At 41.8% G+C, this 25,509-nt stretch overlaps 1 protein-coding gene across 1 annotated transcript in view; it reads right to left on the reverse strand.

The window, feature by feature from the left end:
- Positions 1-20,551, reverse strand: part of dgkb (diacylglycerol kinase, beta) — a 68,682-nt gene extending 48,131 nt beyond the window's left edge. Inside the window, exons 1-8 of the mRNA XM_030102043.1 lie at positions 20,409-20,551; positions 10,422-10,498; positions 10,051-10,071; positions 8,902-9,049; positions 6,929-7,066; positions 3,850-3,899; positions 2,799-2,873; positions 1,914-2,033 (exon numbers count right to left, since the gene is read on the reverse strand). Of these exons, the coding sequence (XP_029957903.1) occupies positions 1,914-2,033; positions 2,799-2,873; positions 3,850-3,899; positions 6,929-7,066; positions 8,902-9,049; positions 10,051-10,071; positions 10,422-10,498; positions 20,409-20,478 (699 nt within the window). The 5' untranslated portion in view covers positions 20,479-20,551. The remainder of the gene's footprint in view (positions 1-1,913; positions 2,034-2,798; positions 2,874-3,849; positions 3,900-6,928; positions 7,067-8,901; positions 9,050-10,050; positions 10,072-10,421; positions 10,499-20,408) is intronic.
- Positions 20,552-25,509: the final 4,958 nt, after the last annotated feature.

A 25,509-nucleotide genomic window follows, 5' to 3' on the forward strand; every position in this document is an offset into this window, starting at 1 on the left:
GATTAGTAATCAGTCACTGCATAAGTGATTTTACTTAATGTTAGAGTCAGTGGAGATTTCAGAGAAGAAGACTTGATGATGTCCCTTTATAGTAAAATTCATTCATAAATAAAATGTGTGGAGCCCAGTTGGGTTTTCTATCATCCTTTGTCAAATGCCTCCATCTAGTGGAAGCACTGTGAACTGCAGGAGAGCATATTTAATAAAAGAAAGTTTTAAAAAAAGTTAAATTCTTATCCTTATTTGTCTTATTTAATATTTGTTCTATCCATACTGTAAAATAATTTACATATTTTTTTAAACTGAATTCCTATTCTATTCATCTAAAACCTGTCGAGAAAAGCAGTGAATAATCAGGATGTTGTTCAAGACTGACCATGATAAAAAAAAATGACAAGTATGACATATTAAAAAAGGTGAAGTTCACATCAAGTCAAAAATCTAAATGTAAATATGTGTTGATGATTTAAAAACTGGCAGTGTAACAGCCTCCTGAATATGAAGAGGAAACGTGTTCCACTGGACTGGATTCAGCTCTAAAGGAAAGATCCTCCACGTGTCTCGCCCTTAATGTTGATTTTGTTGTTTAATTGGATGCAGTGAGAATGGCTACATAGATCATGAGTAATCCGATTAGCATCCCATCATGTAAACTGACTGCTTTCCCTCATTTTCAGCTGGAAAAACAAACAAAAAAACAAAAAGAGGTTCTGAATAGTTTTCATTATGCTGTTTGAGACTTTGCAGCAGGGACGGTGATCTCAAATCACCACCTCACCCTAACCCTCAAGTGCACAATTTGCAAAAGTGAACAACTGCATGACTATAAATCGGTTTGATTTTGGCTTGTGAGGAAAAAAAAGATGAAATATCCTCATGGAGAAACATGACTAAAAACATTAAACCAATCCAGAACCATGAACAGAGTCAGGGAGAACAGAAAGCACAGAGGAGATATGGGAGACATGTGGAACGAAAAAGAAAAAAAACAGCAGCAGCATTATGCACCACCTACATGTATGGCAACAATGCAACAAATCAAACAGCGCTCTTTGGATCTATATTTGAAATTTCAATAATTTAGTTGACACTGTGAATCACAGTAATTTACAGCGACTCATTAAATAATACATGTAAATGTACTCCTGAGACCTGCGAGTCATTAACATAATCATTTTGCAGGACTGGAATGAAATAAGGTAAGAAGAGACGCTGGTAAAGTCAATTTGCACTTGCAGCATGTGAGAGAAAAAAGATCTTCAGGTGGCGGCTGTTGAGCAAAATGAACTTATGTGCTCATTTCTTGTTGTCTGCACATTTCTGCAGCGTTTCCCAGATCTTCAAAACACATCAGCATGAGATAAATAAATGTCATGACTTGAGAAGTCTGTCAAAATAACAGAAAATGAATAAAGAAAAGTTAAGAATGTATAGTTTGCTTTATTATTTTGGTGGAAATATAACTTCATTAAGCTGTTATAGGATAAATAGCAGCTGCTCGCATTACAAACAGGAATTTTTATCATTCTGTTACTGTTTTTCACACCTCGAGATCACAAAAAAAAGTTTGGTCTTCTCTTTTTTCATTAAATTCATATATCTTATGAATAATGATTATTTTTACACCATCGTTTGAATAATTCACGACATTTGAAACCTCTGCATGTCGATGTACTGACAGAGTCGACTTGGGATTTTAAATGTGTTTTTCTCATGGTCATCAAATCAAATCAACAGACTTGGGAAGTTTTGATTTAAGGTCAGGACTGGATCATCATCAACCTGCACCAGCAACCAAGAAGCAAGAACCACCTGAGTCTGTCTGTTATAGTAGTTATAGTGGTAGAGGTCAGTATAAGAGTTAAACTGTAGTTAGAATCCCCCCCGGTGGTCCCTCGGCCCCGCGGCCTCACCGTCTCCAGGCCCAGCAGCACCAGCAGGGGGATGGTGGTCAGGCCTCCCTGGATCCACTCCCCCAGAGACACCGTGCCGTCGTGGTCGTAGTCGATCTCCTGCATCATTTCCTGGAGGATCTACGGTGAGGAACGGACGTTACTGCATTATCTGCTAACTGGCTGCCTTAAAAAGTTGTTTACGTGTTCATAAATCAATCTAGTAACTCAAGTAAAATCCAATGATTGCACACGTTACTCTTGTTTGTTTATTTACGTTTCTCACTGTCCTATAAGAGGGATCTTTTTTGTCACATTAATGCAGCCCTCAGCATAATAACCCCTTGTGGAAATAAACAAATTTTTGATCGAAACAGTGAGAAGAAACAGCAGGTATGAATCAATACATGTAGACAGATTTTTGAAATAAATAGATATGACTGTTGGTAATGTTAAAATTACTACAAGAAATTAATCAAGAGTTTGTTCAGAATTAATGAGGTGCTCCTCTAATAGACAGGAGTTTGGTGTAACAGCGACTGTTGAGGCTCTACAACTGATTCACAGAAACTTTATTGAATTCTATTTAAGATTGTTACGCATTAGTTTTGTCGTGCAAAATCTAGTAATTCATAATTAAGAATTATTTATGATTACACATTCACTACATTTATATTTTAAAGTAATTTGAAAGAATTATTTACCAGCAAATCAGTCAAACTACTGTAATGACATTAAAAAGTTATTAACAACACTGTGAGACATCATCATCATCATCATCATCATTCTACATTTTATCAATAGTGCACATTACATTTGTAACTGTTTGCAATTTTCTAAACAAAACATGTAAAAGTGAGTAATTTGGGATCAATAGGTGCATGCTGAGTGTCAGGCAGATCTTACCGGTTTGAGCTCGGTCACGTCCCACTCCAGGTACTCGGCCACGTGCATCATCTGGGAGATGATGTGCTCCAGCTCCTGCGGCGAGGCCACACTCGGTCATTACAGGCACACAAACACAGTGTTTTACCTTTCTGCGAGCGGCAGCCTCCTCCAGCGCAGCGCTACCAAACGCCAGTGGCGTGAATGGCCTGACGAGCAGCCAGTAATAACAGGTTGGAAATGTCATTCTGGGGCACAGAGAGCGCCGCACGGGGGAAAACAAAGGCAGCGTGGGAAGAGCTGATGGTTTAATTACAATGGTTGGGGGGGCAGAAGAGGGTGACATTATTACGATGAGGCACTGTTTTGTTTTTTTTTTTAATGTTGAGTATCACTCGGGCCGTAGAGGAGGTCTCACTTTTAGTCTCATTATTCTCAATGAATCAATATGACGAGTGTCCCCAACATGCATCTCTTCGAAAAGAAAACTGCACAAATCCTCCAAAACTAATTTTACTTCAAAGAAATTCAGCTCTATTGTGATGTAGTTTCCTTACTTACTTTGAGCTGAAAAGGAAGTTGGAATTGATACATGGTTTATAATGCGACAGCAGGGGTGTCAAACACATCCTAGTTCAGACTCAATTCCATCTCGAGTGGGTCGGACTGGTTAACTGGCCCGGGGTGTGTGTATGTGTTGAGTTTAAAGGGATATTTTCTGCAGCTTCAGTGTGGATAAATGTGACCATCAGCTGATTTTATCCTGTAACTGTGAATCTGAATCAAAGTCAAAGAGGTTAAAACAAGAAATGATCCAGTCTGAAGGATTTAAAGAGGACAACGTTCAGACATTTGTCTTGTCACAAATGTAGTGAGGAAAAGTGAAAAGTCACAGGAAAAGAACGAATTGAGCAAAACTCCAGATGCTTGGAAAGTTAAGTCTAATTACAAATTATAAATTGGAGAGTTTTACTGAATTGAAAAATGTTGATTCAAACCAGACGAAGGATCTAAAACTCAGATTTTATACATCTGAACGTAACAAATGCATTAAAAGAAAAAAGACATTTACCGAGCTGTCCAAAGAGCCGTTTCCATCTGTGTCATAGAGACGAAACATGACTGTGGAGACAAAGAGAACATGTTGACTTTCAGCAGTGACACCCTCCTCTGAATTTTTAACGTCCCGCTGTGTGGGACGGTTTTCTGGTTTTCTGGTTTTTATTTTAGCAGGAGACTCTGCAGCACTCTCTGGTGCAAATGTCACCGTGTGCTTCACTGCATTCACACCCAAAACAAAGCCCAGATCCCAGCAGCTGAAAGCAGCTGAAAGCCGCAACTTTAAGTGTCCCCCGATTACCACTCCAGCGCGTCGCCATGGAAACAAAACCATCACAACGGCTGCCATTGGGCGCTGCTTCACGTCACGGCACAGGACGCGTGCGGGTGAGTGCAGCAGAGTCGTGACGACGACGACGCGGACGGCTTCCACCCCGATGTTCACGGATAGAACTCCTCCAGCAGCGTGACACCCGGAGAGGGCGGCGCCGCCGCCAGACGCTGACGTCAGGCGGCGCCTCTAACGAGGAGCTAATAGGCAGCTTCCTGAGGGCAACGCGACCTTTCGGTGCAAAGTGAGGAGGGAAGTGATGCCGGGGACTGGAGTTTGGTTTTGGAAGTAGGTGACTGTGGTGACTGGAGGAGGCCTGAAAGAGGTAATCACGCTGCAAAGGATGATGGGAAGGATGTGATGAAGGTGGGGGGAAGAAAAGTTTTTGAATCATTCTGATCGCAAACTTCAAAATCACGTCTCCTGGAACTATACACCTGGACTATATTGTTGTTTTGTGATGAATTTCATTAGATACACACTGAAAAACACACATCTATCGAGTATATCAAAGTAGGACACATATTTGTATTACTTTGGATGTTTGCCTGCATTTTAGTTGGAGCAATTTAACCTTGAATGCATGTTGTTTTTTTTTGGAAATCAAAATACCTGGAGAAAGCCCATAAATGCTTTCCAGGGTATCTGACGATCTGTTGTCAAACATCATCTTTGTGTTTTTTTTTTTTTTTTTTATGAATGTCACTGCTCCACGGCTGTGGAACCAGTTGCCTTTGGAGATTAGACAGGCAGAGTCACTGAATGCTTTTAAATCTCTTTTGAAAACACATCTTTTTTTACTGGCTTTTAATCATTGATGTTCTTATTGTTATGAATTGATCTTTTTTTTTTTTTTGCACTGTCTGCTCTTATATTGTATCTTGTGATTTATATTTGTCTGTGTACAGCACTTTGGCCGGCTGTAAAGTTTTTAAAGTGCTTTATAAATAAAGCTGGTATGGTATGGTAAGGAATGTACCGTGAAAATCTTAAAGTGGCATTTCTGAAGAGTACCGAAACGCAGTCACTCCCAGTTTACTATGAACTCATAAAGAAACAGAAAAACCATCTGCTTATGGAATAAAAAAGAAAGGGAAATGGAAAGATATAAAAAAAAACCCACAAAAATGCCACTAATCAGCCAATTGTAGGATCATTTTGAAAATGCTCTGTATTTAAAGTCTGCAAAAAAAAGATCATTTTAGTCTCCTGTCAGCTTTTGTCACTTTTTTTCCCTGATTGTAAGTTTTTCAGCAAAGTTCGGAAATATTTATTGACTTCCATTATTGTTCACCTAATTATTTTGTTTGGACAAATTTGCTCACTGGCTTTAATATATTTTTGGGAAGGATCGGTTACCATAATGTCATTTTGTTGGAATAAGTATAACATAAACCAGTTCCAGACTTCAGTAACGTCAAACAAATGGAAAGTATCTCGCTTGATCAACTGTTTGACTCTTTCTTTGAAACATAAATAAGCAGACAGTTTATTCATACTTCACTTCATCTTCTCTGGCTTTGTAAATTTCACAATAGCACAGAAACGACCGAGTAGTGCTGAAACGAGCCAGCAGAGGGCGCCATCCACCACAGGAGTAATGTGACAGAGAGCAGGAGACAAAAAGCTGAATATTGGAAGAGGTCAACCCCCAGACGTCCAGCGACACCCACACTAACAGGCGGCAGCAGCTGAATTATTCAGTCAGTCCTGCATGTAATGACTGCAAAGCCGATCAATAATTCAACAGATAGTTAAGATTTAAGGCAACAAAGAAAAGAAAAAAAAAGGCTGCTGCCCAATTAAGCAGTGTAACCTTGTGAATAAATGATGTGATAAATGCAATTAAAAGGTGTGTCAATAGGCTGCTGCTGCGAGGCTTCGTGTACTCCACCGCAGACGTGTTGCAGACGCTGCAGAGATCGAGTTATAAAAAGCAGAATCGGAGGAGAAAGAGTTTAATAAATTTCTCTTCATAATCATTTGAGGCTTCTGCTCGCCTGACCTCCTGTCCAGAGAATCTCAAGCCCGAGTGGATTAGAAATGTGGCCAAAATTTAAAAAAGCACATTTAACTGATTAATTCCACCAGTGGGAAAAGAACAACAAAGAAAAAAAAAACAAAGAGAAAGCAAATTGCAATGAATATATTTCTTGTTCAAACTAATAAAATGACGACATTATCGAATGAGGTGAAGAAAAGATGAGAACGAGGCGGACAATTTCAGAAAAATGTACAGTTTTCACCCTAATTTATTCATTTTATGAGGCTATTCTTCACAGAAAAAGCCTGGATTACTTTAAAAAGTTTATTTTCTAAATGTTATTCAGTGTGAAATCAAACTTCAGTCGTGTTCAGCACGTAGCATCGCTGGTGTGCGAGTCCTGAAACTCTTTGATATGTAGCATGGAGCTCAGTCTGCTGGTGAATACGCTGCTGCTTCTCTTCTTATTTTGGCAGAACATGATTTGCAGTGCGCCGCAGTCTTCAGCGGGGCTTTACACTCTTCATGCCGTTCAAACATTCCCACTCAGACGACGATGGCTGCCCACTGGGGTTAAATGAGGCGGGGAATTGAACCATTAACGTCTGGATTTTAAGAGAAAAAATTCATGAGCCACAGCCACACGACGTAAACTCGTTATTTTTTTTCCTGGTGGTGTACTGGTTTGACTGTGGAGTTTACATGTTCTTCCTGTGTACTCTGCGTTTACTTTGCTTTTTTTCCAATGTTTCGCGTGCGCCATGCGACTTCACTCACACTCGAGCTTGTCCTCGGGACGTCCCCCCTCCAGCAGCGACAGGTAGCACACGATGTCCTTCAGCTGCACCGTGTCCAGCGGCCGGGGCGGGGCGGGGGTCTTCAGCGGGGTGGAGCTGCCTTTGATCAGCTTCAGCCCTGCGGCGAGACGGACCAAAGGTCAGAGCGGCCTCCACCATGCCTCCACTGTCTCCCCTGACGTTACGGTTCAGAGGTGTGAAGTTCACCGAGGGGTGATCACATGGCCTGAATACTGAATACCGCACGATTTTTCCCACTGCGGAACTGCATCATACATTTTAGAAAGTAAAACACGAGATAACACTTAGAGAAACAAAGTTTTCCGTGACGGCACAGAAGCCTCACGCTCAACCTATAAATCTGTAATGAGGGATTTTTTATTAAACACTGGCGAGAAGCGGCACGGCCTGAAACAACCTGCACAGCATGAAGAGGATGAAGAGGAACGAGCTCGTTCACCTCAGTGAGAGTCGATGTGGGCGTCAATGACCCAAAAAAACCAAGAAAAGATAAATCAGAGCAACAAACCTGTTGTGAATAACCTCAAGAAGAAGAATCTGGACTAATTTTAGAGGCCGTCTGATCAGACTGATGTGAGCCTGTTGTTTCTGAGGAAGCACGATTTCTGCAGCATTTAGAAAACAGTGAATATAAAAGCTGCTTTCTCTTCTTTCTGTCGTTTGTATAAACCTCACAGGCCAGGCCAGACGCTCTGCTGGGCTGCTTTTAGCCAGCGAGCCATATGTTTGACATCCCTGCTCCAGATACTTTCAAAACTCACTTCAGACTAAAACATGTCAATGGTTTGCTGCTGACAACAACGTTTTTTTTCACAAAGAAAGATTGAAACTTGTCGTGAAGGAAACAGCAGCAGTGTGAGTTCAGAGTTGTGACATTCAACGCTCCTCACTTCGGCTGTAAACTGTAAATCCTGTCTTGGCTGTTTGTTCATGTGATGAAGGTGTTCTCTGTCGCTGAAAATGTCACTTTTTAAGAAGGATTTTCACAGTGCAGCGTTTTCTGTTCCCGTCTGGGAGTGAGAAAGGCAACTTGTCAACATTATGCAGCCACTGTTCGTTCACGGTTCGCATTCCGTCATAAGATCTGGTCGACTGATGTCCTGTTCAGTGTCCACTGGTCGACGGCAGAAACGCTGCTACTGTGCACGCACACCATGGGAAGAGGAAATGCTTCTTCCAGACTGATTCTTGATTCCAAAAGCCTCGTGGTTTTCTTCACCCTCGACGTGATCGCTGACTGCTTTAAACTCCATACATGAGAGATGCACCTTCTCCACTCTGGAGGTAAAACAATCAAGCAGTAAACCTGCATCTCCATGATAAAAATCCACCCTGCTCTTTTGTTAGAAGTCTGACAGCCGACCAACAGGTCAGTGGAATGTATTGTTCTCGGCTCGATGCTCTTCTTGGAAGAACAGCCTCCATTATTCATCGCAGATCGTGGGCAGTGACGGAGGTGTTGAGCCAAGTTGCAGAGTGCAGACAGAAGCAACGCTGGTTACAAGTGTCATTTTAAAACCAGTGAGTCATTACCACAGATTAATACAAATTCTGTAAACAAACACCAATATTGCCAACACACAATTGGCAGCCGCTACGCTACAATTTACATCATGAACCGCCGGGACGGACTTGGCAGAGGAAGATAAAAGGGGACGACTGCCTTACGGCACAAAGCACCAGCAGTTAGGGGGATTTGTTTGGGTTTTGTTTTTTTTTTTTTTTTTTTTTTTTTGCCCAGCAGAGAAAAGCAAAGCACTCAGACTTTTGGGGAAAACGGCAGATTAGAGTGGCTCATTTAGGAAACTGACAGCAACAATTCATTGAAGAAATGCTGTAAAGGGAAGAGCTGCACAACATAAACCCCCACCAACGTACTTTGTTTATGATCCGGGGAGCTGCGAGAGGGAAGAATTTGGTTTCTACACTCACCAGAGACTCTGGGTTTGTCAGACGATGAGGGACTGGGTTTGGGCCCCTTGTTGCTAAACGACATGAAGAGGTGTTGACAGAACTCTTCGGGGAGTTCGCTCTCCAGGAATGTTTGCATAAAGACCTTGAAGCCCTCGAAGTCGATCTCCTGCGAAAATAGAACGCGCTGTTTGTGATCAAGCTTTAAGATTTCCAGTTTGAGAAAACAGCCACATTTCATTCTGGGGAAGATCTGCCTCACGAGGCTGCAGGATGCACGATGCAGATTTCTGTGTTCGGGCTGTGGGCGGCCAAGGTCTATTTTAGCGCGGTTGCAGCTTCTTTACACTCTTTGTGTTTGCTTTTATCCCATTCCCTCTTCTGAAAGATGAAAGATACAGCTCTCGGTGTAATTGACCGAATCTGTAGACTTTTCATAAAAGTCTTTGCAGAAATCTTTGAACATACTTGTTGCCTGTGTTGTGCAAGGTGCTAAAAAATGCCTGTAAAAGCAGCAGATACTATCATAGCACCTGTAACTAAAAAGTAACTTGCTTTACTTCTGATACTGTCATGCATTGATAACCTGATTCTGGATTTTTGTCATTTCTTAAAACAATTTGTACAATAAGTGGCAGCAATACTCATCATCCACCAGCACAGCTTTTAAAAAAGGGGAAGCTAAAGCTCATCCAGGGCTGCCGACGTCAGTGTTATTGCAGCCGGACGTCTTTCAGGAGGACGGAGTTAGTCCAGGATTAATGAGGTGCTCCTCCAGTAAACCTGACTTTAAGCTAAATACCGATCAAGCCGCGGGATTTTATAATGCTGATGAAAAAGCTGTGAAACAGAAACAGACAGCAGCTCTACAACTCTTCTCCTGGATGACAGAAGTAGCAAGCCCACTGAAACAACTAATCTTAAACTATTAAATCTGTTACAAACACACTGCTGCTGGAGCTCTGTGTTCCTTCATGAAGGAATATTCACAACACTACCAGTACAGTACAAGAAAACAGAGTCAAATGTCTCTTTCAGAGGTTACACGGTACTTCTGAAAGTCAGAGTTCAGTCATTCACTGTTACTGCATTCAGAAAACATCTTATATTCAGCGGAATATTTAGCTAAACTGGCTCACAATAATGTAAAAAGGACAAGGAGACATTTACCTGACTGAGGATTTCCTGCTTCTGTGATCCGCAGCATGGAGGAAGTGGAAAAAAACTCAACATGTTCATAACACAGTCATAACATGCAATGTACTGAAAAATACAATCTGATCTTTGAGTTAAAATAATTATGGGATAAAGAATAGGCCATGTTTGTAAATACAGTTTTATGAAATCCCATTTATGTGTATTTGGTATTTAAAGGCAGCAATTATCACCTTACATTACATTACATTACAAAATACAAAGAAAAAGCACTGCTTGTGTTCAGATGTGCGGTAACGGTGAGGTGAAGCAGAGCCAGGATGTGTTGATCCCACAGGCTGCATCAGATACGATCTGTTATTTATAGGAGCCTCTAACAAGCGTACCTCCTCTGGATTGTATTTAGCCAACACGCCATCTCCATGGAACTCCTGCAGGACATCCTTCAGCTTCTTAGTTGAGTCTGAGAATAAATATTTAGAGCGCGTCAGTGCATTTACGATGTGTTTAGCTTCACACCTTCATTTACACGTTTGATTTATGTTCACACCAATGACATCAATGTTTACCTAAGTGTACCTTATTTTAAACTCCTATATTTCTTGTTTAGATCTGGAGGGAGGGCCAACTCCGGCTGCATTGGATTAGGTTTTATGGATTCATGCATACAGCGGATGCACAACTTATAATAATATATCTTATAATAATAATATTGCATTGGTTTTATATAGTGCTTTACAAGGCACTAGAAGTTACTCTAAAAATGTATTATTCATCAGAGCATGCATAATAATGCATAAGCAAAAGTTCTGAAATAATAAGATTAGATTATGCTGACGATATTAAATGACCACAGTTGATATTCTAAGTTGCATAAGTAAATATGCATTTTAATTACGGTACATTTGCTCTAAATAGCCCTCGTCTGGATGAATATAAAACTCAGCTAAACAACAAACTGATATTCTTCGATCACCAAAACACAAATTTCCCTCCCAGAAGTGACATAACATGTTTTTAAAAAGTGAATATAAACATTTATTGAAAATCAAGTTCACAATATTAACTTAGACTATATGCATATTAAATAATGCCAATCCTGTACTAAGAACTGAGACAAAACAATCAAATAGCAGCTTTCATTTCACCTCTTTCTGGGCAAATTCATTAACACAGAACAGACAGTAAAGCAGGATTTTTTTTTTCTTGTAAAAATCTGCTCTTTGGTATTTTGTAGGCAGATTCAAAGAAATGCAGCAGAGACGTTTTCTCCGTCTGTCATGAAGGCATCCAAAAGTCAGCACCCTCGCACTTTGTTAATAGCCCCTTAAAAAAAACAAAAAAAAAAAAAAAACCAAATCAGACATTTATATTATTTTAGATTGGGTCTGAACATGAATACATTATCATTCAGGCTTCTGATCGTCCACCATCAGATTCCTGGACGATCATTAACTGGCTCTATTCCAAAGATCCAATTCCTCCCTCTCTCATTTTCTGTTATGTTTTTGACGACTTTTGCAAAACACTCAACTCCTTTAGCTTGAGCTTGTGATAAATCCTGAAATTCGTTCGCTTTTTACCCAAATATATGGCTGCTTTAGCACTTTCTGCTGCTGGCTGTCAACATCCTTCTATCTGACTTGTATGATCAATAAACTATTAAAGCGGGGTGATAGACTGATGGCTGTTGCGGAGTTTTCAGGAGTGTCCCGGTGGCCAGTCATAAATATAAAGTTTGTATGAGTTTGTGAGCAGCCACAGTATTTGCTTCAGGCAGAAAATGTGCAACGTTAATATTAAAGGCCGATTATTTTACAAACAACCTGATCAAGCTATTATCAATAGCGTAATATATAATCTAATTTTAATTAATATAGTTGTAAATGACAAGCAGTCATGTTTAAAAGTGCATTAAGGAGTTTGCATGTTTTATGCGAAACAACGACCCCTGCAGACCTTGGGTGTAACTGGAGCTTAATGAAACACTCGTGCCTGTGGCTTGCATCCATGTACGTGCACGGAAGAGGAGAACTCCTTCCTCGCTCTTTTAGTAGCGCTCGAGCAAAATGTAAGTTTCTTTTACCTGGTGGGGTCTGTGCTGGAGTTGTGGCAGTGCTAGAAGCCGGTTTTTTTTTTAACTTTCTGGAAGCTCCATCCTCAATACTGCTCAGTTGTTGCTCGTGTACAGTGTGCCCTAATATATTCATTGTAAGTACAGCTAACAGTGAGAAATTGTCACTAAAGTTGCAGTGCCGGTCCGGCACCAGAATTTTTTTGGGGAGAATTTGAGAGGAATGACGTAATGCATGCTCCCGCTGGCCTTATATCCTTAGGTTTTGTTTTGTCCGCCATTACTCCGCCAGATGCTTAACATTATTGAATATTTGTAACATATTTGTGGTGGAAAATAAGTATTTTTAAAGTTGAAAAACTCCTTAATGCACCTTTAACACAATACTGTGATGATCTTTGACCAAAGTCAGCAAATTATTCAACTTGCCTAAGAGCTCTTTGTCATGTAATACAGGTTTGTGCCACAAGGTGGTGTCTTGAGTTACTCAGAAACTCTAGAAGGAAGAATTCACAGCAATGGTTTGAGTTCAGGACTGAAACAGTGGTGTCAGCATGATAAGCAGACATGCAACATTTACCAATTGAAACTATTCTGGACCACCGTGATGAGCAAAAAGAAGAACCGGAGAGACAAACTCAAGAAGCCTGAAGACGGACTGGCTGAAAATACAACAATTCCACATGTCCAACAGAAGGACGGCTTTCAATGAGACTGCAAACATTTATGGAACCAACTCCTGACGGTTTGCGTTTTTGTTTCAGATGGATGGATGGATGGACCCTCAGAAGCTCAAAGCGCATCCAGTAGAAAATACTGCATGTTGCAGGTGTTGCACCCATTAAACTGGCATCCTGAGTTCAGTGAGCAGCCATCGGTGAGGGAGCAGGCCGGACTCTCCGCTCTAGTTCTCCTTTTAAACGCGATGTTGCATAAACAGCTGAGGGTGCACCGACTCTCGCTGCGATCACAACCAGACAAACAGACGAGAACTCTCCTAATTAGTGCCGTTTTCTGGAGAAAGGCTGCTGTAAAACAAATCAAAACCTGAGTGAAATAACAGAAGTCCTGTGGGTGATTTATTCTCACTCGCCGCTTTATAACTCGGCTTCGGGCAAAAAATAACTTTATCCGAGAGAGATTTGCTGTGATAATTACTGAATGCTACACAGAGTTTATGAGCTCAACTGCTAAATCAATTTGCTGCACCACAGAAAGCAGGTCCTAATGTTACTGAAGTTAATTAAAAGTATTGTTTTCTCACATGCTCTGGAGATGTTGACTGCTTCTTACAAATTAAAGAAAGGTGCCTGGTTAGGTTTGTACTTCATGTCACGTGCCTTCTCTGTACCTGGAACACGTCTTCACGGGTTGTTGTTGCAGATTTAAGTACAAAGCACTGATTGCAAACACCAAATAGTGCAACAGCTTGAGCTGATGGGTGGATGTTTGGTCTGGGAGCACTTCTGAGGTGCAGTTGTGTTTATAGAACTGCACAGCATGTGACAGATTGATATCCAGCTGCTGTGCAGGGAGTTCAGGCACAAAGTCTAGGTAGTTAAAAGGAGGCTGATGGTTCGTATTTTTACAAAAAGTAAACCAGATTTTATCTGCCAATGATCAGGGCTTCACACCACTGAGGGAAACCTAATGCCAGGATGCAGAGAGGAGACTCCAACACTTAGCTTGAAGTGAGGATTCAGTTCAGATTTTCACTGTGATTCTTCAAGCCGATTCTGTCTAAATGTGGTTAAATGACGAGCCGCCAGGTCTGATTTACTGAGGCCCATTTACAAGACGACGTGTAAAGTGAAAACACATCATTTTAACACTTTCGTTTCATAGAATAAGCGCTGTAGGCTCGGAGCATTTTCAACAGCAGCATCTCTGATGACTGAACCTCCTTTTCAAATATGTTAAAAACTCATCCAGTCATCATCGATGCAAACATTTCCATTGATAAACCACATTGCGTTTCTATATTAAGGTATTAGCATCCCAGTATTTTGCATGACATGCTTCAGCTAATAAGATGCACATTGGTAGATCAGATTCTGCATGTGTGTATGCGTACATCCGCGTGTGTGTGTGGATCGGACCCTACATGTGAGAGATGTATCAAACATATTATAGTCTGGCAAAAAGACGCCAACAATTTTTGCACCCGATATTTTAGCTCTACAACAAGAGAGCGAGAGTGTTAAACACCCCCAAGTGTGAGTCCATCAAATAGATGAAGTGCCTCCTTCAAGCTGAGAAAGGAGAGAATGTCTTCGCTGAGGGAGTTTAAACATCCCGGGTTGTTATTTACAAGCAGTGACAGGAGGGATCTTGAGGTCAGACGCAGCAGGGAGACTCAGCTTAACGGCCGTTCGAAATTCATGTCATCATTTCTGCTCATGAACTTTTGTGGGTTTTTTTCCACGCTGCACTTTTTTCTTTCCTGAAGTGACCGTGTGCGAGTACGAAACCCCAGAGACGACACGGAGAAGGAGCATTCCTCCGTGGGTCTGCATGAGGGATGTGTCTGGCTGAACCAGACCACCTTTCTGATAACGGCTCGCAAGGTGGAGCCAAAAATAAATGCTTCGACTCCGTCTCCGGGAAACTGGAGGAAACGCTGCTTTTCTAAAACGTTGCAGCTGCGTCTGCTCACCATGGCAGCCTCCAGAGGATCAAGACTCCCAGTTCATATGTTTGAATTAGAGAGAATAACCACTGATGGGTTGGATGCATTTGATCTTCTGCTCTCCTAACAATGTCTTGCTGCCCGCTGGCTCTTTCATGTTCCTCTGGATGCCTTCTGCCAACCGCGACTACAAATGAGTAACTGACACCGAGTGTGTGTCTTTATTAACACACCATAAACGTAAACCCATTACAGGGTGGCGCGATTATGAATCCGCTGCCCGTCGCACTCAGCGAGGAAACGTAGTTCCTCATTCGATGTCATGATTAAGGCTTTTTGTGTGACACAGACTAAGCAGAGGACAAAACTCATTTCATGTTTGCTGCGTTCAGGAATACGCAGAGGTTTCCTCCCACCCTAAAAGGTAAAATAATAAAGCGGCGCGCTGCCACATGGCTCACATTAGTAATTATGTGGCATAAAGAGGAGCTGTAATTGTTGTGAGTCAGACCTTTGGTGCTCGCTTCTGCACACGGCCATTAAAGCCTTATGAAAGTGTGCGAGCATGGCTCCATTAAACCAGATCGGGGGGGGAGATGTGGCGCAGAGATGACTTTTGTTTCAGCTCGGAGAAAGAGATATTTTATTACCTGTGATACACGGAGCTCGGTGAAACAAGGTTATCTGAAATCATCAGCAAGCGTTCCTTCACGGACGTACAGTATATCAGGATGGGTTCAGCTCTCAGGCTGCAGCTCAAGGCGCATTTACAGACGTCAGCATTACGGGCGAAATTTATCTGTAGTTTGTCATTTGAAGGGAATAGAGAGGACGAGAATTTGAGAAAAGCATTTCTGTGAACACATTTCTTGCACTGTGATCACAACTTACTGCACTTTAACATTGCAGTGAGTTTAAAGAAGCGAAATTAGACGGTGGGCAAACCAAGTGGAGGACTTGGATTGCATGGGCAAATTCACAAGAAGTCATCGCATAACTAAAACAGACAGATCTTTAAAAACAACTCCTTGAGGAAACTTTACAGAGAATTCTGTAAAATGTTTCTGATAACTGTTTTCCTTACAATTTTGGAATCTTGTAAACACTGACTGCTAATTTACAACTTGATAATGATGAACATGATGAAGAGCAGAGATTTTAACTTGCTCTGTCCCAAAAAGAGTGGATCAGTAATTATTACCACTGATATAAGATATTGTTCCTGTCAAGAGGAAATCGCATTCCAGTTTTTTCCCTGAGTAAAACTCAATAAAAGTTAAAAAGGAAAAAGGTTGCAATAAAACTTCTGTTACAACTGTAATTTGAATCTTCCTAGTTTACATATTTTCATCAGTTACAGTGATTCTGATGTGAAGCAGCAATACGCTCTATTTCATATTAATTAGTTATAATTTAGAGTCAGTTTGAGAAACTGTCACTGGAGAAATGAACCACAAACCCTGAAGACGGTGTGAACTAAATCTATTTGACTCATCCGTTTGTCTCCTTTTTCCTTCAGGACATTTTTATTCCTCGTTCTCTTCATGTTTTTATTAAGCTTGAGCTAATGTGTTTGAGAGAAAACACATAACAACCCCTTCGGTGTCTCCTTGTGCTGTGAGGAAATTAGACTTATCTCAATAACGTCTTCAACTTGTAAATTCCAGCATCTTCTCATGAAACACTTGAAAACCCATCAGGGGGTTATTTTCGATAACGGTAAGAAGGACCAGGAAACGTGTGTGTTTAGTGAAATCGGGAGTTTCAAACACAACCTAACTTCGTCTTCAGTGGGTTGGGTTTGTAAGACAGAACCAGAATAACTTTTAAATTCACTCTGGTGCAGAGTGGTGAAATGTTATATTTTCACAAAACCAAACAATTTTATTTCTGAAAATTACCACAATCTCAATATGTAGCTACTTTTAATGATACAGAAAAAGAAAAGGTTTTTCGGTGTTTTCCTTGGAACTGTTACCATTTGCCTGGCGGTTTGACGGGCCGGATTGGAGCCCCTTGCAGGCCAGTTTTGGCCCACGGGCCTTATATTTGATATCTCTGAATTAAGGGTAGGAATGTCATTTCCAACAGAAACGGAAAAAAAACCCAGATGAAAGGCATTCATTATGCAAATCTGAACTGAATATGAGAGGTGATTGTTCCAAAGACTCAGTTTGACAAATGCTCTGAAATCTAATCCAACAATAGATCTACACTGCTTTTGAGAAAGGAGATCTAATTCAAATACTGTAGATTCCAATCATTTGGTCATTTAAAGGCTCTGTCCTGATCAACAGGTAGTTCAATAGTTTCTCTTTTGCCGAATGATTCGTTTAGCGTTTCTTTTTCTTTTCTTCTCTGCTATTCAGTCCCACGGTGTGTGTGGGTGGTGTGCAGCATCCTGCAGCGCGCCTGCCAGATATCATCAAATTTTCCATTCTCGGTACAATTTCCAAATGATGAAACGTGTCAACATCGCAAAGCGTAACATAAACTCCGGGCGTCCAGAGCGCAGTCAGTCTGCTGAGCACGGAAGCTGCGAATAAATCATTCACAGCTCACCCCAAAGATTAAACGCTCCGGCAGATTGAGTTTCCTTCATGGGCGACGCCGACTCAGTTACAGCGTCAGAATTATATCATTAGAACGCGGCCCGTTTAAGATTAACCACAGCGAATTTAACAGCGCTGCGATTTACGGCGAGTAGGCTTCCACTGTTACCTCGGTGGTTTGATGCTATCTGAGTGGATGTGTGTGTGTGTGTGTGTGTGTGTGCGGGGGCTTCTACCGATGCTTCGTTTCCATATATGAGGGGGATTGCTGAAGCCGTGAGGGTGGAGATGCAGCCAACTTTCCAGCAGTGACGAAGCGAAAATGTGCCTGAGCTGAAAATACTCGAAAGTTTGAGGACGATTCGGGGGAAAGTTTGCAGACAAACAGCGGCTCAGGTAATGAGGGAGCAAACCATGAAGGTTTTTTTCAGTTTTTACAGGAGTGGGGAAAATTTTTACACAGATCAACACAGATATGATTGAAGTGGACGACACTGAGGCTCCGTTATGGCATTTCAAGAGAAAAGGCATCGTTTGTGTTTTCATTTCAGAAAAGTTGTGCGTTTTACACGGCGACATTTAGAAAATGATGTCTATTTACAATGAAATAGTAGAAACACTGAAAAAGTTTTCACGTAGGGCCACTAGTTGTTGCTGTTAGTCGTTTTATGGAATGAACCCACATGCGAGAGCAGTACACTACAAACATCAGCAATGGGAGCACAGGGACATTTATCATACTGACAGACGATGACGTTGGATTGCTATTAAAGCCGACTGTCAATCTGATAAAACCATCAAGTCTCAGAAGAATATAAACTTCGAAATAAGAGTTTCCATCGACTCGTGCATGTGACAGAAGACTCTTCAGAACAGCCGTGGTGCACGTGCACAGTAGCAGCATTTTTAAAAAGTTGCTTTTCCAGCAGCTGCGAGCAATGTTGTTGGGTGAACTGTCGCCTGCTTTCACTTCAAACATTGATATGTAAACGGAGCCTAACTGATCAAACTGGATCAGACAGCTGGATCAGAACATCGAGAGAATCTGCTGAGTGTTGGTGGTCTGCAGGGAAAAGCATCTGTAAGCATCTGAAGTGGGAGCAGAGTCGTGCACGGACAACGTTCATCGACACACAGGATGCCATCTAGTATCCTACAAGATTTACAAGATATTTTTGTATTAAATCTGTTCCAGATTCCACAGCACACCAGTCTCTCTCTTTTGCAACACACAAAACCATCAAGCTCTAGCTCGTTTCATGGGGTTTCAGTCAGACAATTTCTGCCAGCCTCTTTATGACTACAGGTCAGTTAAAGCAGGTGGGACTCAATTAACTCAAATATTAAAACTTGAAAATATACAGATATAATGCATAATGCGACCACATGCAGGTAGATTAATCTACAAATGACTTTAACACTGCAGCAGGGATGGATTCTTATGAATCCATCCTTCCATTAACTCATTCCCAGTTGACCAGTCCCAGCTGTCTACGGGCTGAAGGCAGGTCACCCGCCCAACACAGAGAAACAGTCAGTCAAACACTCCATATTTACGTGAGAGGAAACACGCGTGCACAAGAGGAACATGCAAACTCCACACAGAAAGGCTGAAACCTAAACCTCCTGTGAATCAAACATAATTTCTCCAGCCGAAAGTATTGTGAGGCTGACACCATTAAAATCGGTATCTTCACACTCAAAACTTAACAATGCCGTCAGGATTTGCAACAGTAAAACATGAGTTTAATGGGAATAATTATAACATACCACAAGACTCAAAGAACAACCGTAAATATCTTTACAGCTGTCAACACTGTCAGTCAGAGCATGATCACAAAGAGTAAAAGAACAATGGATATATGGAATCTGAACTGCAAAAATCATCCATAAATTGGAATTCTTCAGAAATGGCTTGACGGTGAATGGCACAATTATTCATAAAATAAGGAAAACGAGATTTAACTCTGTGTTCAGGAAACAATCTCCATTTGCTGCAACAAATTTCATAACGAGCTGAAAACTCAAAAGTGACACAAGATACCACCCTGTGTAGCCACCACATGTTTGAGCAAGGTTAAAAAACATTTTTCATAATTATTCACTATCAGGTTCCCAAATTCAGTGAATTTAATAAATATTTACTGTGGGATGCCAGAATCAAGGCCTATAGTTGACCTTTTTATGATATCCTCAGTGTAACACTGTTGCAGTGGTTTGACTGTCGTCGTGTGTGTTTCTCTGCGGCGTGTGCACGTTTTCCAGGTGGCTGCACATATTTTCAGCCACAGTGAAGGAATATGGCTGCTTAGTTGATTGGCAACTCCATCTATAGTCCTCCGAGTGAAAGAGTGTGGCGCTGATTGCGTGTCGCTCGGTGTTAGCCCTGCGATCGCCTGGCAATCTGTTCATGGCGGACCCGGAATTTTCTCCAGTATCACTGAGGACGTTCTCCAGACTCCCACAACCTTCGTCTCAATAACGTGGGAACGGCAGATGAATTCGTAAGATCCATGAAAGATGCCAGAACTATGAGTCTGATGCACTAAAATCCCGTACGAAGCCTGATGACTTGCCGTCACATAAACAGATGGAGCTTTCAGTTTGCCGTCGATCAACTACCATGAAGCGGTCGTAGAACCAGCTGAAGTGAAGTGGGTTTGCAGAAGTATTCACCTACTTTTATAAAATAACTGCACTGGTAAATGAGAACTATTCTAGCTTTCTGTTGCATGTGTGCAGATGTATATAAAAACTTTCACTTTGGGATCCAGTCACTGATATAAAACAGTTGTATTAAGCTGAAAATATGATGTTGTTCAATAAAAGTGAGGATCGCAAATGTTTGATTATCACAGTTTTTATCCACAAGCTATTGAGTGATGCTAAAGTCGGGGTTGATCCTGTGGAAATCCATCAGCAAAGACAGAACATGAAGACATAATCTGTTGAGGTAAATCTGAAGATTTCCAGATGCTCGGTGAAGGTGGAGCGCAGTAAGCAGCACATGTGATCCGGTGCCTCTGCTAAAATGTCACCTGTCCCTTTCGCTGTCCTCGAAAATACAGAATGTCTTGAGCACAGTGGGACACAGAGGGAGAGTGTGTTCTCTACTCACACTGAGTGTACTCCTGCAGCAGCGCGAACTCAGCCGGGGTCAGAGTGACCCATTGGTCCGGGCTGCTCATTGTGTTTCAGGGCTCCGCTCTGTGGCCACCGAGCATTCCCCGGATGGCGGCACGCAGCGGGGAGGGGGGTCTCACTCTGGAAAACAACAGCAAAGGTCAGATCAACAAACCCAATCAAACCCTCGGCTTTGTTTTTGCCTTTTTTTAAATGATCCAATGGCATCGAAAACGGTCACGTATGACAAATTCAATATGAGGATGACGTAGATGGAGCCATTTGCTATAACTAAATATCAGTTATAGCAGACCATTTGGTAAAAATCTGAATTACATTTATCTTTCTCATCCCATTTTTGATGCCAATGTGCCTTTATTTTTGAGAACTCAAAATAAAGCTAAAGATCCTTCTGCTAGTCAAACTCAATACAATGACTCTGCATTTCTAACAAACCACTTCATAAACAAATTAGAGACAATTTAATGTCAAATTCAGCATAAATCAAAGCATTGAATCAAAACCAGACAAACAACAGACACATTGAATAATCAAGGCAATTAATGCCATAACAACCAACAGTGTGGTCATCTGGTTCATTCTGAAATGTAGCAAAGGTGGTGGCAGATGGTGCAATAAAACAGTCAAAATATTTTTTGTAATCAGAAATGATAAAAAGTGTTTAACCTCAATAAATTGCTATCCCATTCACTATGTCTACCTTACATGGCCAAACCACACAAAACATGCAGAAATATGTTTTATTACCAAGGGCGGACTGATGTTACTTTTTTAAATGGCAGGTACAGGAGGACTGAACTTCAGCTTCCTTCAGATATCATTTTAAATGCCATTAAATCTAATTCATACTCCATAAACCAGGGATCTGCAATCGTTATGACCACATACGACTTGCTGAGTTGCATCGTGGACCGAGTGTCGTGTTGGACCCGATACCCACGACTGGTATAGGTGCAATACATTGCATTGAATTGAATTGAATTGAATTGAATTGATTAATACATTAATACATTACTGGCTGCAGTTATTACAGTTTGAAAGTATTTTTTTTTTAATCATGTAATAACTTGTGATATTGATGACAAAATATCAATGATGTGTCAAATATCTTATTACACTATTGGAAAGTTATTAAGTTGTGGACTTTATTTCATTGTAAAATGCCAAATGTTTTTCATTTTTGGCCGCATTTGCATTGTTCTTCTGGAATTTTTCAAAATTAACAAAATGACTTGGCATTTAAATCCAATCATTCCAAAGACAGATGAAGCCGAGACTCGAAATAAAGAAGAAAAAGCATCATATTATGTAGCCCATCATTTGAATATCACATTTCTACAGGATTATTATTTTTTTAGCAATAGACACATGAAATGATGAAGAGACACACAAATCATGCTTCACTGTTGCATCTGAACCCAACACATGCAAGCTAACATATTGATATAGATCATGTATCAGGTATCCATTTTGAATGCTGGAATGAAATAAGAAAAAAAAACCACGAAAGTGAACTTGAAAAGAAGCAGCACAAAATGTCTTCAACAAATAGAAAGGTGGCTGTATGGAAAAAAAAACAGAGCTGCAGCATTAAAAGCTTTGTTTCCAAATGATTTGGCATCAGCCTGACGGGTTGCCATGATTACAGAACAATCCGGTTCAGGCTAAAGGAGCTTCTGTGGGCAGGCACTCTGAACGCAGTCCAATAACCATGTGTTTCACTGGAGGTCAGTGACAAAAACACGTTTTCTGAGAAGAAAAAAAAACAAAAAAAAACAAGATCTGCAGGTGATAGAAAGCAGGATAATACCAAGAAACACAGAGGACCAAATGAAAAGAGTGTCAGTCAAAGTGATTCAGGTGTTACAGGATGGGAGCCTCCATTGTATGAAATGCCACACGTCTTTTGATTAAATCCAGGTGTCACTTATGAGTGGAACACAAACACGTCCCTGGTAGAGTCGCGCTAATTTGTTCAACATCAGCGGCTCTGCTATTGAGATTTGCATGACCTTGCTGTCCCTCTTGTTTGCAGGATGAATGTGCATGTAATTGTATTGTGCAGGAACTGTTTGTGTCGATGTCACTCAGGCATCTGTGTGTGAGTGTGAGTGTGTGTGTATGTGTGTGTGTGGGCGGGTGTGTGTGTGTGTGTGTGTGTGTGTGTGTGTCACATCACGATGAAGCATCTGACCCAGTTACTGGGAACTGAAACCCTGGATCAACAAGTGGCGTTCATTCATGTAGAGGATGGATAAGCGTGCTTTTCTGAGCCTGTGTGTGAAAAATATACATCAGTGTTCCCGTAGCGAGGTATAACCGTGCGTGTATGTGTGTGTGTGTGTGTGTGTGTGTGTGTGTGTGTGTGTGTGTGTGTGTGTGTGTGTGTTTGTATGTGCATTCACATGTCACATATGACCGCAAAAGAGATGATTGGAGAAACAAAAGCGTAATAAATTATTAACCTGAGCCACACACGGGAGAAAGCAGCACTCAACACACTGCGTGCCGCTGCGTTAGCACGCTGACTGCGTGGGAATTAGCCTCCCTCGCATAAACTTTGATCTGCCTCTGGAGCTTTGACTACAAAAGCTCTGCAATGATTTTCTTTTATATGTTTCATACAGACAGCGAAAAAAAAAAAAAACAGGAGCTGATGGAAAATTGTGTCTCCCAGCAGAGTGCAAGCCTCACTGATGTGTGCAGTGTGTTCCCCTGTTCCTGCACTGCAGCGCATCCTCAACCATCCAAACATCATCAGATCGTCCCCCAGTGGTGCAACGGGAGGACGAGCGCGTGGATCCATGTGTTACGACGCGTTCAGAGGCCGTAGCGGTCCCTGCGACACATCCGACACCATGAATGGAGGGAGACATCAACACGCCGCTCACCTGCTGCTGCTGCAGAGCCGGACGAGCGAGCCGAGGAGGGAGGAGTCCTCCGCTGGCCGGGCAGATGTTTTCAGAGGAGGGTCCTCTCTCACATTCCCCACGTATTCCTCCCCTGGATCGTCCGTGAGCGGCGAGGCGAGGCGGGAGGCTGCGAGAGGGCGAAGACAAGAGGCAGCGGCAGAGGCAGCAGCAGTCCCCTCTGCTGCATGACAGTGTGAGTATGTGGATGGGTTACTGTTTGTTTTTCTCCAGCAGCGTCAGAGAGAGAGAGAGAGAGAGAGAGAGAGACCAAGAGAGCGAGAGAGAGAGAGCGACAGAGAGAGAGGAGAATTATCCAACACTGCTCTGCCTGCAATGATCAGTTTCCATACTCCCGCTTGCTCACGTCACATCCCTCCATCCCTCCCCTCCACCGCTCCGGTCCTCACATCCCCCTCCTCCCTGAAAAACCCAGAGGTCCTCTGCTCTCCTGCTTCTGTCTCTTCCTCCCTCCTCCTCCTCCTCTCAAGCCATCGCCGCTCCGGTCATCACATCAGCTGGACACATTAGCATGCAGCACGACAGGCGGCCGACCTGTGGGAGATCTGCTCCAGAGGGAAGGCGGGAAAAGGAGAAAGAGGAAGAAAGAGAAGGGGGGGGGGGGGGGGGGGCATGAAAGTCTGAGGAAAAGTGGAGACAAATAAATGAAAAAATATGGAAATGATGCCTAGAGGGAAAAGGTGGAGGATGGCAGCATACTTCAATGCAGCTGTTAAAAAAAATGTTAACCTGGAGGACACAAGCACAGATGTGAAATCTTTCATAGATGGAGCTATAAAATACTAAAATACAAACATTTTAAGGACTAAATTAACTCAACAATGTTGATAAAATCCAATTATTTTGAAATGTTTACATCATCCTGTACATACAAATGAGCTAAGTACTGATTATTGCTACAAACAGACGTATTTATCATCAATTATGACTGATGAGTCATTTCTATTACTCAGTTACAGATGGTTGCACACACGCATACACACACACACACACACACACACACACACACACACACACACACACACAAAGAAAAGACGGAATAAAAGGTCTAAAAGATACATAGCTGAAACTCAACAGGAAGCCCGTAACTTCGAAAAATATGTCAGATTTTGGCTTTTTCCTGAAATTCAAAAATTTTCAAAAGCCAATTCAACCTGGTGGGTAATTCCAAATTACTTTAAATGTGGCCAGCAGATAGGAGAGGGGTTGGAGAGCACAAAATGCAACGTTTTGCCATGAAACAGGAAGTGCAGTGTAAGTATCTGGAACATGGTCCAATCAGCATCAGACTTAAAGCTCGTGTCCGGAGTTTCCGTTCGTTTCCAACGTATGTATCATTTTTCAACAGAGCTTAAATGTGTCAGTCTGGGTCGATACTACAATGTAATATTAGCATAAAGCAATATAAAAATTTATTTATGAGCCCCGCCTTCGTCTCATAGACCCCCATGTTATCCGAAAAAGCGCCGGTCAGCTTCAGCCAATAGATTTCGAGCTTCCGCATTCTCGTGTTGTCAATCAAAGTGTGCACCCAGAGCACGGCCGCTCGCCCAGGTAGAGGTGAGTTAGCTCCACAGCAGCCGCTCCGCTTACCTCGGATATATCCACTGTCTGCTGAACATCCACCGTAAACAGCTAAACATGTAGGATGCTGTAGGACTCAGAGGCTCTCATTTTCACCCGACGGATAATAGCGTGCACAATTAAAGGGGCGTGGCTTGGTCGCTCATGAAAGCAGAGGGAGGGCGGAACCTCAAGACGTTGGATGAAAAAAAAAACCTCTCTCTTTCAAAACTCCGGACACGAGCTTTAATGTGCTGCATCAGAGTCCTGACCTGATCCCAGCCAGAACACGATAGTGACCATCGGCCATAGCGCCACCTGCTGGAAACAGGAAGCGAGGTGTAAATGCTCCAATCGGCTCAAAATGCCCTACATTTGATCAGTCTCTGACCCTTATTTGGAGTCCCTCAAGTAGCGAGGAGCCATCCAGAGCTGCTGGCAGCTTTAATTTGTTTTTCTTATTTTCTAATTGCCTGTTGGGTCGACTTAACATCTTCAGATATTTATTTCTTCATTTTTTTAACAATGATGACTCTGTGGGGAGCAGTGGAGAGTGATGGAGGGAATAACTGTTGCAAATGA

The sequence above is a fragment of the Salarias fasciatus genome, chromosome 11 (genome assembly GCF_902148845.1).
Source record: "Salarias fasciatus chromosome 11, fSalaFa1.1, whole genome shotgun sequence".
NCBI lineage: Eukaryota > Metazoa > Chordata > Actinopteri > Blenniiformes > Blenniidae > Salarias > Salarias fasciatus.